Below are 15,833 nucleotides of genomic sequence, written 5' to 3' on the forward strand. Positions count from 1 at the left end.
AACAGAAGAAGCACTCATACAAATCAATCATTTAAAAATGTTTTACGCTGCTGAAGAAGATACTGAAGGACTTTCGATGGTTTCTTCACTCCAAACAAATGTTGAAAACAAAATTATCAGCCGGAAGAAGGTGCAGAAGAAAATAAGTGATTACTGTATGCATTTTTCTTAAGATAAAGTCATAACATGCATAGCACAATTGTATGTATATTATTTACAAAAATATTGTGCAAAATCTGTATCTAATTTAATTTAATTTTACATTAAACGTTTAACGATTTTTCTTTATCTCTTGTGTATGTAATTGTATATTATTTACAAAAATATTATTCAAAATCTGTATATATTTTAATTTAATTTTACATTAAACGTTTATTCTTTCTTTCTTTTTTTTTTTTCCTCCCTCAGACTTCTTGTTAGCGGACACTTCTCTCTAACGGACACATTTTCGTTCCCCATGGCTGTCCGTTAAAGGGAAGTTTCACTGTATGTATATATATATATTTTACTACCCCATAATATATATATATATATTTTTACTATCCAGTAACTTAACTGTATAAAAATTTTATTTTATAAAATTTCGGTACTTATCAATTTTAAGTATTTTCTCTCAGATATGCCAGTCAAGCTGTACTTGCTACCTGGGAGTCTAAAATGCTGATGGAACTGATATTCGGGTGACACTCAAGTCAAGTAAACCCTATTTCGGCAAAGTCTGGACGGTCTGTGACAGCCAAACCCTCTGCTTGCACCTTCACGATGCTGGAACTGTTAGTAATCCTGGGTATAACCTCCATGCACCAGTACATGGTGGGTTACCATGTGTACGCCATATCCATGAATTTCGTTACTTCATACAGTGTGTCCCATCCACTTTTTCTTACTATTGAATACACCATGAATTGTCATACTAATAGAGTAAACTTATCTGCAAAAAGATTTAAACTTCCCAAACACTTCCTAGTTCATTTCAGAAATATACATGGTCTCAATTCTAATCCAAACCAATGTCCATTTCCACTTGTAGTCTGCCAAACCCCATGTACTTTTTCTGACAGAATCTCAGTTATCGGTTGATTCAACTACTGCTCATCTCAGTTGGCCAAATTATTCGCTGTATGATTCCTTTTGCCTCAAAGGTGGTACTTGTGCATATGTCCGTTCCAATATTCCCTGTCAGACTTGGTAATTTGGAATCTCCTCTTTTCGAACTTCTCCAGCTTAAAATTTCTCTACCTCATTGTGTCAAATTCATCTGTTGACTCTACCGTTCTCCCAACTCCACTAATCACTTGGAGCTCTTTGACTTCCTCTCTTTGCAACTTGACTTTCTCCAGTCCAACTTTCCTAACAGTGAGATAGCCTTGGTTATTTTAATGTTCACAACTCCAGCTGGCTTCCGTTTTCTAGTCACAGAAACCTAGGTGGTCGAGATGATGAGGCTTTTGCAATTACTAATGACCTTGCACAGATTGTTCAGAATACCCGATAATCCTAACCATACAGCCAACATGCTTGATCTTTTTTTCACAAACAACCCTTCTAAGTACACAGTCGAAGTGAGTGGTCCTTTATGCACCTCAGATCCCAACTTGGTGATTGTCTCTTCTCCCATGAAGCCTTTATCTCGTGGCTATTCTCACCCTCTTATTGTTTGGCATTATAAGAATGCAAAATGGGATCACCTGCGGGATTTCTTTTCTTCTTTTCCTTAGTTGGTTTACTGTTTCAAAACTTCTGATGTCAACGTTTGCTCAAATCGTGTCAGTGAAATTATTCTTGTTGAAATGGAATCCTTTATTCCACACTTTAAAATCTCGCCCTTTATCTAAACCTTGGCTTTCCAATAAATGCGCTAAGGCTCTTCAAGAGAACAACATTGCATGTCATAATTGGCTCTTTTCCAATTCTTCAGTTTCAATTTTCTGCCTACACCAAAGCTTGCAACAATTGAAAAGCAGTTATTCATCAGTCCAAACTAGATTTTGAACAGGCTAAGAGTATAAAACATGCTTCTTGCCCTAATGGTAGTCGAGCATTCTGGTCTCTTGCCAAAACTATTGGCCGCAGATTTTGCCCATCTATGCTCCCACCACCTCTGTCAAAACCAGATGGCTCTGTTGTCACTTCAGCCAAGGATAAAGCTGACCATGATAGCATCCCATTTTTTTCCAATTCACATATTAATGATCTTGGTAAAATACCTGCCAACATTCCCAACATGCTCCATTCTTTTTTTTTTTTTTTTTTTGTAGTTGTTGGCGCATTGGCTTCTGTCGCCATAATGCACCTCCCAAGGTTTTTGCAGTACTTTGATCCAAGCCCGAGGCGGGATTCGAACCCGCGACCTTTGGTTGCCAGGCAGACACTTTACCCACCCGGCTAGCACAGTTGGCCCATGCTCTATTCAATGCCTCCTGTGGTCATCCGTCAATAGGATATCAAAAGTATTTTGACAAATCTTGATGCTAAGAAAGCTCCAGGTGCTCATGGTATTTCTCCAATTGTTCTCAAAACCAGTGCTCCTGAACTTATTCCTGTTCTTTGCCGCCTTTTTCACTTTCTTATTCCAAGGTGTTTTTCCTTCTGCTTGGAAATTTGTTCATATCCAGCCAGTTCCTAAAAAGGGTGACAAATCCATTCCATTGCTACTTCTACTCTTTCTAAAGTAATGGAGAAATCAATTAACCGCCAACTCAAACTACCTAGAAACCTTCCATCTGATCAACGATTGCCAGTACAGATTCCGTCAGTGTTGATCCACTGGTGATATTCTGGCTTATGTTACCCATTTATGGACTAATTCAATGGAAAGGTTTGGTGAAACACAAGCAGTTGCTCTTGACATCTCAAAGGCTTTCGATCGTGTTTGGCATAAAGGTCTTTTAAACAAGCTTCCATCTTATGGTTTGCCAACTGTTTTTTTGTAATTGGTTAACCAGTTTTCCTTCTGATCGCTCACTGAGGGTGATGGTAGGTTGCTCTCTTTCTAACTTCTCCACTAATGCTGGTGTCCCCCAAGGTTCAGTTCTTTCCCCTACTCTTTTCCTCTTGCATATTAATGACCTTCTTCCATTGACTGGAAATCCTAACCATAGTTTTGCCAATGGCAGCACATTGCATTCCACTTTCCATTTTGAGAAAACTTGCCCTTCCCAAACAGCTTCAACTTCTAGAATATCTGCTACCAATTCTTTAAATGCCAATCTCCAGGTAATTCTCCAGTGGGGTAAAGACAACTTAGCTGATTTCAATCCTTTTAAAACTCAGTCTTATCTTATATCTCGCAAAAAGGATTCTTCTGCTCCTATGCTTATCTTTGGTGACACTCTGATTTCAAGGCAAAATGATTTATCTCTTTTGGGGATTACCCTGACTTCTAATTTCTCTTGGCACAAGCACATTACAAATATTGCTTCCTCTGCATCTAAAAAACTTGGTTTTCTCTTTCGCTCTCAGCGTTACTTTTCTTCCAAACAGCTGTTCACTCTGTACAAATTGCAAATCTGCCCTACCATGGAATATTGTTCCCACATCTGGGGTAGTGCCCCCAAAACTTCTCTCAGGCTTCTAGATTCCATTCAGAAGAAGGCACTTAGGTTAATTAATGACTCCTCTCTAACAAAGTCTCTCCACTCGCCGTCTCATAGATGTACTGTTTCTGCTGAATGCCTTTTCTACAGATACTTCCATGGGCGTTGTTCTTCTGAATTGACTTCTATAATTCCCACTCTCTCTCTTTCAAAATAGTCCGAACACGTGCCGTCACCAGCCAATATCCATTTATTGTCCAACTTCAAACTCACAGAACCAACTTTTCATCTTCCTCGTTTATTCATTCAACTGCCGTTTTCTGGAACAACCTTCCTTCATATGTATTTCCTGAAAATTACAGTCTACAGAAGTTCAAGTCCAATGTCAACAAATATCTTCTTTCATCTTCTCATACTCCCACCCAAGCACGGTACTAAGTACTATAGGTTCTAATACCTCTTGTGTTTGGGGTTTTCATTAAAAAAAAAAAAAAAACTGCTTATATTCTTAATATTTCTTGGCATGTTTTACTGGATGAAACTAACTTGTTTGATGTTTAAAAACTTCTTTAGAAATTTCTGCTGTACAGATTGATTTAATTCTTGTACAAGAATCAAATCAATACCCAACTAATGCCACATGAATAGCTTGCAGACAAGCTATTCATGTGGCATTTAAATTAAATTAAAAGCAAAGTATAGCAATAGAATGAAATTCCTATTATGAATAGCTTGCAGACATATATAAATTAAAAGCAAAGTATAGCAATGTAATGAAATTATAGATAACAATTCATTAGGAAAACAGCTGTACCAGTATAATTTAATAATCAAAAATAGAATTTTTTTTTCTTTCACATTTCGAACAATGCGATGAATTACTATACTGTGTGTACATGAAGTTGTAAATAATTACTTCTTATGCATTTATATCAAAAATTATTTTTTAATAAAGTTATGAGGAACATGAAGCTCTCGCTGTGTGTGTGTGTGTGTGTGTGTGTGTGTTCTTAAACTAGCTAACGATGATAAAAGGATATCTCAAAGTACTCAATGTCTCTTCTATATGAAAAGCACAAGGACTAATAGTAGCCACCATTGTTGTATAAGAATTTCCTCCCAGACTTTCTTTCAAGAGCCATGTCAATACAGATTCTCTATATGGAATAAATATGGTTTTCTTAGAAGCTGATTTCTCTCCAACAGACTGGTTATTGTAATCAGCTAGCTGAGCTATTACTTTTCCCAGGGTTAGCAGTGATTTATTAATGCTCACTCCTTCCTATAAGTAAAGTATCAAAGCATCTCAAACTTCTCAGGCACAAACTTTAATAAAATTAATTAGACAAATGAATAAATCAATAATAATTTAATATCAAATTACTATTATTATAAAAATGAAATGAAATTGTATTTTCCTTGAAACTGCTTCCGATCTAACTTTTAAAATTTCCCCCGTTATTTAACAAGTGTTACAATCATCTATTATAATACTGAAGCTTTTCTTTTTTTTTTTTTTTTTTTTTTTTTGTGTACCCTGGAACACATGTATATTTCAAAAATACATGTTCCTTTTTATAGTTTTGGCTATTGTGATTTAAAAAATTTACCACTGATTTGCAAAAATGAAAAATAATACACAGTGACATTTTAACTTTTGTTTCATTTATGTTGGACAACAATCAGATGTGTGGGGATAATTCTTGAAATTAAGTTTAACTAACAGATTAGGCATAAGAAAAAATAAAAGAGAAAATTCAAAAATGAATTGGCTGAAGAAAGAAAACAAAACATGTGTGACGGTTAGAATGCGAGCGTATATTTGATTTTAATATGTAAAACAACGCTAACGCCCTGTTTCTGTAAAAAAAATCTGCATGGTTTATTGGTTCTTAAGTAAATTACATTACCAAAGAGTTTCTAATTAATGAAATCAACAGGATCAATGTTTGAATAATGTGAAGAATTCTCTTAGGAATCCAAAATGTCTTAGTAACTAGGCAATGATCTGGAAACTTGTTCACATGGTATAATTTAATTAAGAATCAAATGAACCATATAATTTTACTAAATGATGGAATTAGCTTTTTTTATACTATGTATATAAAGTGCTTAGCATCATAATACACAGCCATTTCTGTATAAACAGAAAATTTTTAAGGTGGCATCGTTTTAGGTTATATCTCATATTGTGAATACCTTCACAACGAGTTGCCATGATATTGCACTACTTCGAATAAGTAACGCTTCACCTAAGGAGAAGACTAGTGTTACTTATTCTCAGATAGGTACCACCACCCAGACAGCACTGTTTCAGGGCTATTTGGCCCTTCGTCAGTGAGTGGGTAGGTACCCAAGTGATGCAATGATGGCAAAAACAGTTATGAAGTATAACTCCACAATATGAGAGATGCCTGATGGTGTATGATGTATTTAGACTAAGGCGCATTTAGGGCTAGAGCCTCAAGCTGCGAACAAATTTAGACTATGTATATAAAGTGCTTAGCATCATAATACACAGCCATTTCTGTATAAACAGAAAATTTTTAAGGTGGCATCGTTTTTTATATTAAAATTAAAGAAAGCGTTCAAAAGTTGACCAATTATGATACCAAAGAAAAACTGTTGATGAATCAAGTAAAAAATTGGAAAACATTAATGAAAATTATAAATTGAGAAACTGAGACAAACTTACTGAAACATGCAACATGCTCTTGATCTGGTTATCAGCAGTGAACCTTCATGCATTAAGAATCTCCAGATAAAGGAACCACTAAGTGGCGGTGATCATAATATACTGATGTGGGATCTACTTAAAGATAACTACTGTTAAGTATAAAGGAAAGGGATTTTGATTTTGTAAAGGAAACTATAGAAGTCTAAAACAGTTTTTAAAATGCCTTACTAGTGACATTAACAACTACAAATTATAAGTGGGAAGTATTCATAGAAGCTGCTAAGCTTTTTTATACCAACAAAGAGATATTGTTTAAATTGTAGATATAAATGGATATCAGATGAACAGTAAGACTAGTGGCAAAAAAGAAAAATGTATGGGATGCTAAAAATTATTAGAGGGCACAGATACAAGTGCAAACTAGTCTGTAATCATGTCACTAAAGGGCTTAAGGCAGGTTAAGGCAAATTATGAGAAGACTTTGGATAAGAATGCAAGAAAAGTAGCATGGAATTCAGTGCTTATATTAATACTATAAGGAAAAGGATGAATTGCATTGGCCCACTAGTTATGAATGGCATAAATATTGATGATCCTGTTTAGTTTACTGAGAAACTAAAACATTTTGGATCTACATTTACCTGTGAAGATGTTTTCAGGGATGGGAATACAAGAAGTAAACTGGAATCTAAATAATTATAACAAGTTACAACTGGAATCTAAATAATTTTGTGATAACTGAGAAGAAAGTGGATGGGAAATTGTTGAAGTTAAAAGTAAATAAATCACCTATGAAACATCTCCAGTTATGTTAAAAGAAGCAGCAAAAAGGTAACCAGGCATTTGGCATAATTATGAGAGCATCCTTGATCCCAGAGATCAGAGATGTGCATATCTCTCTCTCTCTCTCTCTCTCTCTCTCACAAAGGAGGATAAAAGTGTTAAGTAAAGAAGCAGTAAGAAAGGAAAAGGATACAAAAATAGTTTCAATATCATATACTTCAATTTCTGGAAAGCTTTTGATATCGTTGCACATAAAAGGATGATGTACAAATTAAAGCAATGCAGCATTAGGGGAAAGTTACTGATATGGATAAAGGGATAGCTGACTGGGAGAAGACAGAGTGGTTATCAATGGACACTGCTCTTTATGGACTAATGTTATGGGTAGAGTCCTACAAGGTTTAGTGCTGGGCCCACTGTTGTTTTCTATATTTATTAATGATATTAATGAAGATATATCAGGCTTAATGTCTAAGTTTGCAGATGATACAAAGGCTGGGAGGAAGGGGGGTTATGACAATAATCAAGGTAAGCTACTGCAACAAGATCTAGGTAAAATTTGGCAGATGGGCCAAAAAATGGCAACTGAAGTTTAACATTGACAAACATAATATCAATAGCAGATTAATGTAACAACTGTGTGGTACAACACTCAGCATTGTGGGGGGAAGACCTGGGGGCAATTGAGCAAGAAAAAACACAAAATTCACTGAGCAATGCAGATAGGATGCCAGGAGTGCACATACAGTTTTGTTAATTATAAACAGGAACTTTTTTTCTAGTAGGGATAAGGAGCTGTTTATCCCATTACAAGTCAATGGATAAAGCACACCAGGAGTACCACACACACACACAGAGGTCTGGAGGCCTCAGTTTAGGAAGAGTGCAGATCAGCTGGAACAGTGTAGATCAGCAGGTGCAGAAAAGGGTAACCAGATTGGTGAAGGGAACAAAATGTTGGTCCACCAAGGATGGCTTCAGTTTGCAAATTGCAACATCTAGAGACTAGACACCTGCGAGGAAATCTTATTATGGTGTTTAAGGTCTTGAATGTATTGAGTAAGTTCAGTGCTGATGAGATTCTTCCTCTTGAATGAATTCAAGTTGATGATGGATTGTTGCAGGACATGTGTGGAAGTTTGTCTTCAGCCAGTGGGTGGATGGTTGATTGTTGGAACAAACTGCCACTGCTGTTGAGGAAGTGTGTAGTTTAATAAATTCAAGGAAGAACTAGATGAATTATTGGTGAGGGTGAGAACATGTGATATGGGAAGGTTTCCCCCCCCCTTTATTTTGTTGGTGCTTTGTAACAATTCACAAACAAACTTAACATTACACACAATTCTGTCCATTTTACAGATTTCTGTATCAAGGCAGAGTTGAACTAACATTTTGGAGCTGCTGTACATAAGATACTATGTTTGTCTACTAGACATGGTGCTTCGATCTTTTTTTCTTCTATTTTCCACTACTAATACTAAATACCAAGACAAAAAAAATTAAGCAAGCGGGCTGAGAAGTTGCAATTTAGGTCTAACATTGATAAATGAAAAGGCACTGCATGGACAGTAGCAATCCCAGAATACACACCAATTAAGTGATCCTACACTCCAAAGTGGTGAAGAACAAAAGAGATCTAGGGGTAATTGTACATGAAATTTTTTGAGCAATGCAGAGTTTCTAGAACAGCTTATGGGGATTAGTCAATCACATACGAAATTTTGCCAGCAGAAACAAGGAAGTGATTATCAAAATGGCATAATAAGGCAAGTGTTAGGCCACATCAAGTATTGCATATAGGTCTGGAAGCTTCATTTTAAGAAAGATGTAGATCTCTTGTCACAGGTCAGAAAATATCACATTATTCAAAGGTATGCTTAACAAAAAACTGCTTGGAAATTAGGCATCTGCAAGACCTAACTGAAGGCTTTAAATGGACTGATGACTAAATTATGATTTAGTTTACTCAATCCATTTTTAATACAATGTGAATCCGTTTTATTATATTTTACTATATTATTGAATATAGTAAATAGTACAGTCACTGTAGCCAAATGGTCAAGTGCAAGGGTACAAATATGCACGTGCTTGAGTGACTGTGATTTAAGCCTAAGAGAGAGAGAATACAAAGAGAATCACCATATATATGATGATGCTCCTTGTATTCTCTCTATCTTGTGAACTCCTCTGACCTTGTGGCCAACCCAGAGTATAAACAGAAAATTTATTTAAATGCTGATGGGATCCTTACTCTTTCTTAGCAACACACACACACACACACACACACACACACACACACACACACACACACACACACACACACCAAAAAAGGATGGCTACAGGATTGATGTGTGAAAAATACAGATGTGCAAAAATTTGCTTTCTGCCAGGGAGTATTCAAACTGGAAGCTATATGTTTCAACCAGAAATCATAAAATTCAAGTAATAAATTGAATAGGTATAAACAGATGTTTTGCAAGTCGTAAATAAGCAACAAGAAGCAGCATTATAAGTCATCATTGGGAGATTAGTGTGCCTATTATCTTGCAACCCCTGCTATCCTCACAACTGCTGCTCAAAAAAAAAAAAAAAAAAAAGAAAGAAAGAAAGAAACCAAATGTTACTTTTAGTGTGTCGCATCAATAGTTGTGTTCCGTCGCACCAAAAAAGGGCAAATTTTGTAATTTTGTTTCTTTATGCATGTCAGAATTTTTTTTTTCTTTTTTATAGTAACTTTTTTTATATATGGTCACTTTTTTTTTGTTTAGAAATCGCAAAAATGATGGGCAAATACAAGAGTTGTGCTTTCAATTAAACAAAAACTTGAAATTATTCAAAAGTTTGAAAACTATGCATTCGTTAAATCTCTAAAGAAGCATTATAATGTTGGTGACCAAACCATATACAACACCGCAAAAAATAAAGGGAAGCTATTAGATTTAAAATCGACATCATAAAAAATAAATGGATGCATTGTATTGAACACGCGAGTAGTGTGTGGTAAGTTTTTGCTGTTTTTTTATCTATCGCCATACTTTTAAGTAGGTTGCTGAACATTTTGATACATAAGTCCCCGACTTCCATTATGTTATTTATATTGTTTTTTATGACTGAAGATTTCAAGTGAAAGGGACACATTTCACCTTACAGAATTCCCACTATCGAGTTTACTACCCATTTATAATAGATTGCATTAACAGAAAAGCCCAATAACCCAGAAAGTGCAAATTGTTTTATGGCAGTGACCTCCAGAAATGTGCTTTAGTAAAATGTGAGCTCGGGTGGAGTGATAAGGAAGTTTTCGCCTTAACGCTGTGAAGTTCTTTTCGGAAAATTTCATTTCGACCATTATCATGGTGCCCACTAAGAGAATAAGTGACAGCGCTACTAGTAAATCTATCAAGAAAAGGAAAGCGATAGAGTTGGACCACAAAATTAAAATAACAAGGATGTATGAAAATGACCAAACATTAACAAGTATCATTCGGAATTCAGATTTGTCAGTGGCAACGGCGAACACAATCATAAAGGAGAAAGACAGAATACAAGAAGCAGTCAGCACCAATGAAGGTCAACTATAATAACCAAGGCTACGAAATATATAATAGTTTTTACAGTACAATAACATGAGTTTTTTTCTTCCTTTTATGTTTTCTTTCCTCGTGTGCCAATCCGGCTACTTCACCACCGTCCCCAGATATATATTTTTAATTAGTTCAATTAAAAATATATAACTGTATTTCTTCATTCTTCTGAGGATATAGCAGCAATATTTTATTAGTCATTCCCAAGTTACATAAAACTCGACACGTAGGAAGTCCTGGAACGTATCTCTTATGTATGTCGAGGACTTACTGTATTTTTGGATTAACCGGGAAATCGATTATCTGGGAATATTTTTTTACCATCTATCATGGAAAATCAAGAGAGAGTACTGTATTTCATATATGAAACATTACAGCAACCATAATTAAATAATTCAAACTTTGGTATTGGAGGACAAACACTAGCAGCATCCCCTTCTCCAACTACAGCTGAAGAAAAATAAAACATACTATTGTATTAATTTTATTGAACGTAGGAATTAGAGTGTACCCCAGCTTCGCACATATTATTTCCAGGTATTATAGTAACTTCATGGATGTACAGACTGGGGGGTTGTCCCTGTAATACAGTCCTTTACAGGAAAGAAGATACATTGGCTAAAAATTTGAATGACCAGAGAGTCCAATGATAGCCAACAAATCCACAAACAAGGTGAGCAGGGGTTCTGGGAGAGAAGAACTTGGATGACATGGTGTTGTCACCATTGAACTTCACTGGATGAGTTGTTTTCCAGTGGCATCATAGTGCGTAATGTTAACCAAGTGACAAAAGTTTGCTTAGACTAGTTACCAGAGAGTAATAATGACCCACTGGGTGAGAATATGGTTGATAAGATGGAGGATACTTATACCAAGGGTTGCCACAAGAAGCAGCCTTGGATGAAATGCTTAAAAAAATGAATAATAAAAGGAAACCAAAACGAAAATTGGAGAGTCGGTGGAAGAATGATATTAAGACAAAACTAATGGTCTGGAATCTTGATGATAAAGTGGGTGTGATTGATTTTTTTTTCTTTTTGTTAGTGCATTGGCTTCTGTGGCCATAATGCACCTCCCAAAGTTTTTGCATTTTACTCTGATCCAAGCCCAAGGCGGGATTCGAACCCAAGACATTCAGGTTGCCTGGCAGGCACTTGACCCACCTGGCTAGCCCAGTCGGCTGTGTGATTGATGCTGATACAGTTGCTACAGGATATAAGGATGCTATTACCTCAGATAAAGAATGGGAGGATGTTGTTTCTGGTGTGGCATGAAGACAGTCCTCTATCAACAACTGAATTGAACATTGCCACAGAAATGAGGTTTCACTGTAGAATGATCATGCAAATTCTGAAAATGTGATTGCACTAATGTGGAGTACACACCACATTAGTGCGATCCAGATCTAGTTATGCTGCAGTCAAAAAGATATTTAATCAGTATGACAAAAAAAAAAAAAAAAAAAAAAGCTATTTCAAACTGACGAAGTTGCAGCTTATGAGTTGTGGACAATGCATGCTGGACAGCAGCGTGGAGAAAGAGGCTAAGTCAGTGACTGGAAAAATTCTTGCTCTGCGATCAAGTCAATGCACGCAACAGAAGCAGAAACTTCACTTCTGAACTGGATTTTGAGCCAGATTTAGGTATGGAATCCGCGACTGAAAGTGCAGATGGTAATGAACAAAAACACTTCATGGATGGCATAGGAACAATGCAGGGTCAAAATGTTGACTGCATCATAAGAAATTCAAAGGGAGAGCACTGAATGCTGCTTCTGAGCATTCCCTTTAAGGTCACCGAGTTAAAGGGAATGCTCAGAAGCAGCATTCAGTGGTTACTGTTTAATAAGGAGAATGGGGATTACGAGACATGCAATGGGAGAAATATTATCTAGGTGGATCATCCTTGAAAACACAGTGGTGGAGTTGGGAGCCTGTAATGCGAGTTTAAGGGAGTGAATATCTGGTTTAGAGACATTAATCAGAGTGTATGTACAACAAATTTGTAACTTGAAAAGACTAGAACCTCAATGTTGAGTATCGTGATAATGAGCCAAGGAATCTTTATAGTGAAAAGATTGATGGAATTGACAGAAGGAAGGTGAAGGTAGCTGAACAGAGAAGTACAGTTCAAGTTAAGAATACCAAAAGGCTGGATAGTTACGCATTAGTGATTAAGGAAAAGAAGGATTCCTGGATGAAAAGCAGTGCAGATGTGAAGGCTGCAATTAGTAAAGCTATGATGGGGATGCTTAAAACAGTTGGAGTGAAGAATGTCTGGTAAACAATGGAAAATGGAATTATCTTAGAAATGGAAAATAAAATGGCTATTGCAGAGATAAAAAATGATAATACGAAATTTGGGATGCTTTCAACACCAACACGACTGGAGATGATGTGGGTGTAAATAAGGAGTTACTGAATGAGCTCATGACAGGAATTTTCAATGCCTTTTATTTGGTGGCAATACACTATAACTGCAAATCCTTCAGAAATATGGCTAAAACAGGGAAGCAAGCTTAAATAATTCAAGAGGTGTGTCAGGATAATTAACTATACAAGAACACTAAGACGTAATTTTTTTATACAGCAATGTCCGAAGTGTCATCAATAAAATGAGTGAATTCGAACTTCTGGTTAAGACGAGCAATGCTGACAAAATAGAGCTTATGGAAACGTGGTACCACCTGGAAATAGGGGATGATGATGAGTTTCAGTGTGATAGGTACAATGTATTTAGGAAGGATAGGGCAGACAGAAGAAGTGATGGGGTCATGCTTCTTATCAAAAGTAGCCAAAGCGCAACAAAAGCTTTCCCAGATTCAGATGTTTTGCATGCTACTGTATGGTGCGAGATAGTTGGAAGCAAAGGTATAACGAGAGTGGGAATAATCTACAGGCCAAGTGATTGTGAAGAGAGCCTCTACATGCAAATGGAATGGGCAAGTAAGCATGACTGTCTTATTATGGGTGATTTTAATTTCTCTAATCAATTCGAGGCAAATGGGAAGGAAACTCTACAAGGAGGACGAAATTTTAAAATCAACTAGATTGTCATTTGTATCAACATGTTAGGGAAAGTATTAGGGAAAAGAATATTCTAGACCTGATCATCACCCATGAACCAAATAACATAATAGGGCTGCAGTACAAGAACCAATAGCAGGATTTCAGGAAAGGAAATTACGACTGCTTAAGGTGCTACATGGCCTCTATCAACTGGATAGATATCTAAAGGGGAGTGAATACAATTGAATTATGGTATACCTTTAAAACATTAATCACAGAAGCTTGAATGCATAAATACCATTAAAAAAATATATTCCATGAGGAGGATTCCAAGTTGGATGAATAATGAAGTTGCTAGATTACTTCAGCAGAAAAAGACTGCACGGAAAAGTTAGAGCAATAAAAATACTGAAGCCTATAAGAGCTACAAATTGATCGGTAATAATGCCACAGAAAAGCTTTGGCTTGCAAAGGCAAATTGTGAGAAATCGCTAGCAAAGAGTGGTGATAAGGAATTCTTCACAAATATAAATGCAATGAAGAGAAGGAAAAATTAGATCGGACCCTTATGTAATGGACGTGGATAGCATTAGATACCCCAGCTGATGTTGCAAATGAACTCAACAGTTACTTTACATTGATATTTACAGAAGGAAAACCCTTTGTCAATGAGAAATTATGGGAGTGAAGTTTAAAAATATGTAATTAATGATATTAAAATTTCACATGATTATTTAATGAAAAAACTTGAGCCTACAGGCAAGTAAGGCTCCTAGGTTGATGGAATATACCCTATAATTTTAAGGGAGGCAGCAAGTGAGTGCATTAAACCATTGTGGCTAATTATGAGAGCATCACTGGACTCAGGAGAGATTCCATTGGATTTGAACAGTGCCAATGTATCTCCAATACATAAGGGTGGTTCTAAGAGTGCAGCAGGAAATTACCAACCAGTTAGTCTAACTTCATTAGTAGAGAAAATCATGAAGACAATGATCAAGGGTGGAATTCAACATCATTTAGATAGAAATGGAATTCTGTAGGATACGCAGCATGGTTTCGTAAAGGGAAAATCATGTTCAACAAATCTGGTTAGCTATTTTGACGGGGTCTCTCATGAGCTGGATTTAGGGAATAATTTCAACATCGTTTATTTAGATTTCAGCAAAGCATTTGACTCGGTCTCACACAAGCAGTTATACTTTATAAGCTGAAACAGTGCTTATAAAGCAATCACAGAGAAAATCCTTAGATTAATAGCAGGATGGCTTCAGGGCAGGAGAGTTGTGATAAATGGTTATTCTTCAAATTGGGTTAACGTAAGAAGTGGGGTTCTCCAAAGATCAGTAATGTAATCACTGTTGTTTTTGATTTTCTTAAATGACATTGATGAAGGGATAGAGGGCATGATGTCTAAATTTACAGATGATGTAAAGATCAGTAAAGTAGTTAATGAAGACTGCCAAACAGAGCTTCTTCAGAGTGACCTAGATAGACTTCAGGGATGGTCAAAAAAGTGGCAGCTATGCTTTAATTCAGAAAAATGCAAGGTCTTACACCTGGGGAAACAACCACCCCAAAATAACTTATACACTGTCGACTTGAACTAAAATCAGTAGTGGAAGATTGGGAGTTACGATACAGTCAGACAAGAAGTTCTCTAAGCATTATAGACAGATAGCAAGGAAGCCCATGGTGTCTTATTGATGATTTATCGAACATTTGCTAGTAGAGTTAAGGACATCATAATCCCACTATATAAGGCTGTTGTTAGATCACACTTGGAATACTGTGTTCAAGTATGGAGACTGCACCTAAAAAAAAGACATCAAGCTTCTTGAAAGTGTCCAAAGATGGTGAGATTGGCAAAATGGTGTCTATATGAGAAAAGACTTTGAATATGTGGGTTGTACAGCTTGAATACTAGGCTATTATTATTATTTGGTTTTTAGGAGCATTAGCAACTAAGGCCATATTACTCCGGGATATGCGGTGGTCTTTCCCTGACCTTTGCTGTACCTTTGCTGCATTGGTGTACACTTGCGTGTACACCAATGCTAGGCGTTTAGTAAATAAATTTGATGAATTTGAGGTATTGCTCAAAACATCAAAGGCAGATATTGTTGGGATATCAGAGACGTGGTGTCACACAGATATAAGGAATGCAGAACTGCAATTTGGGGAGTACAATGTGTATAGAAAGGATAGACAGGACAGGAGGGGAGGAGGGGTTATGCTATTAGTT

The 15,833-nt window shown here is 36.3% G+C and overlaps 1 protein-coding gene across 1 annotated transcript in view; it reads right to left on the bottom strand.

The window, feature by feature from the left end:
- LOC150089583 (kinesin-like protein KIF14) overlaps positions 1-15,833 on the bottom strand; it is a 221,881-nt gene that overhangs the window by 113,121 nt on the left and 92,927 nt on the right. The window contains exon 4 of the mRNA XM_090390040.1: positions 4,587-4,818. Within this exon, the coding sequence (XP_090246166.1) occupies positions 4,587-4,818 (232 nt within the window). The remainder of the gene's footprint in view (positions 1-4,586; positions 4,819-15,833) is intronic.

Source organism: Mastigoproctus giganteus, chromosome 2, assembly GCF_048544385.1.
Source record: "Mastigoproctus giganteus isolate SK-2022 chromosome 2, ASM4854438v1, whole genome shotgun sequence".
Lineage (NCBI taxonomy): Eukaryota > Metazoa > Arthropoda > Arachnida > Uropygi > Thelyphonidae > Mastigoproctus > Mastigoproctus giganteus.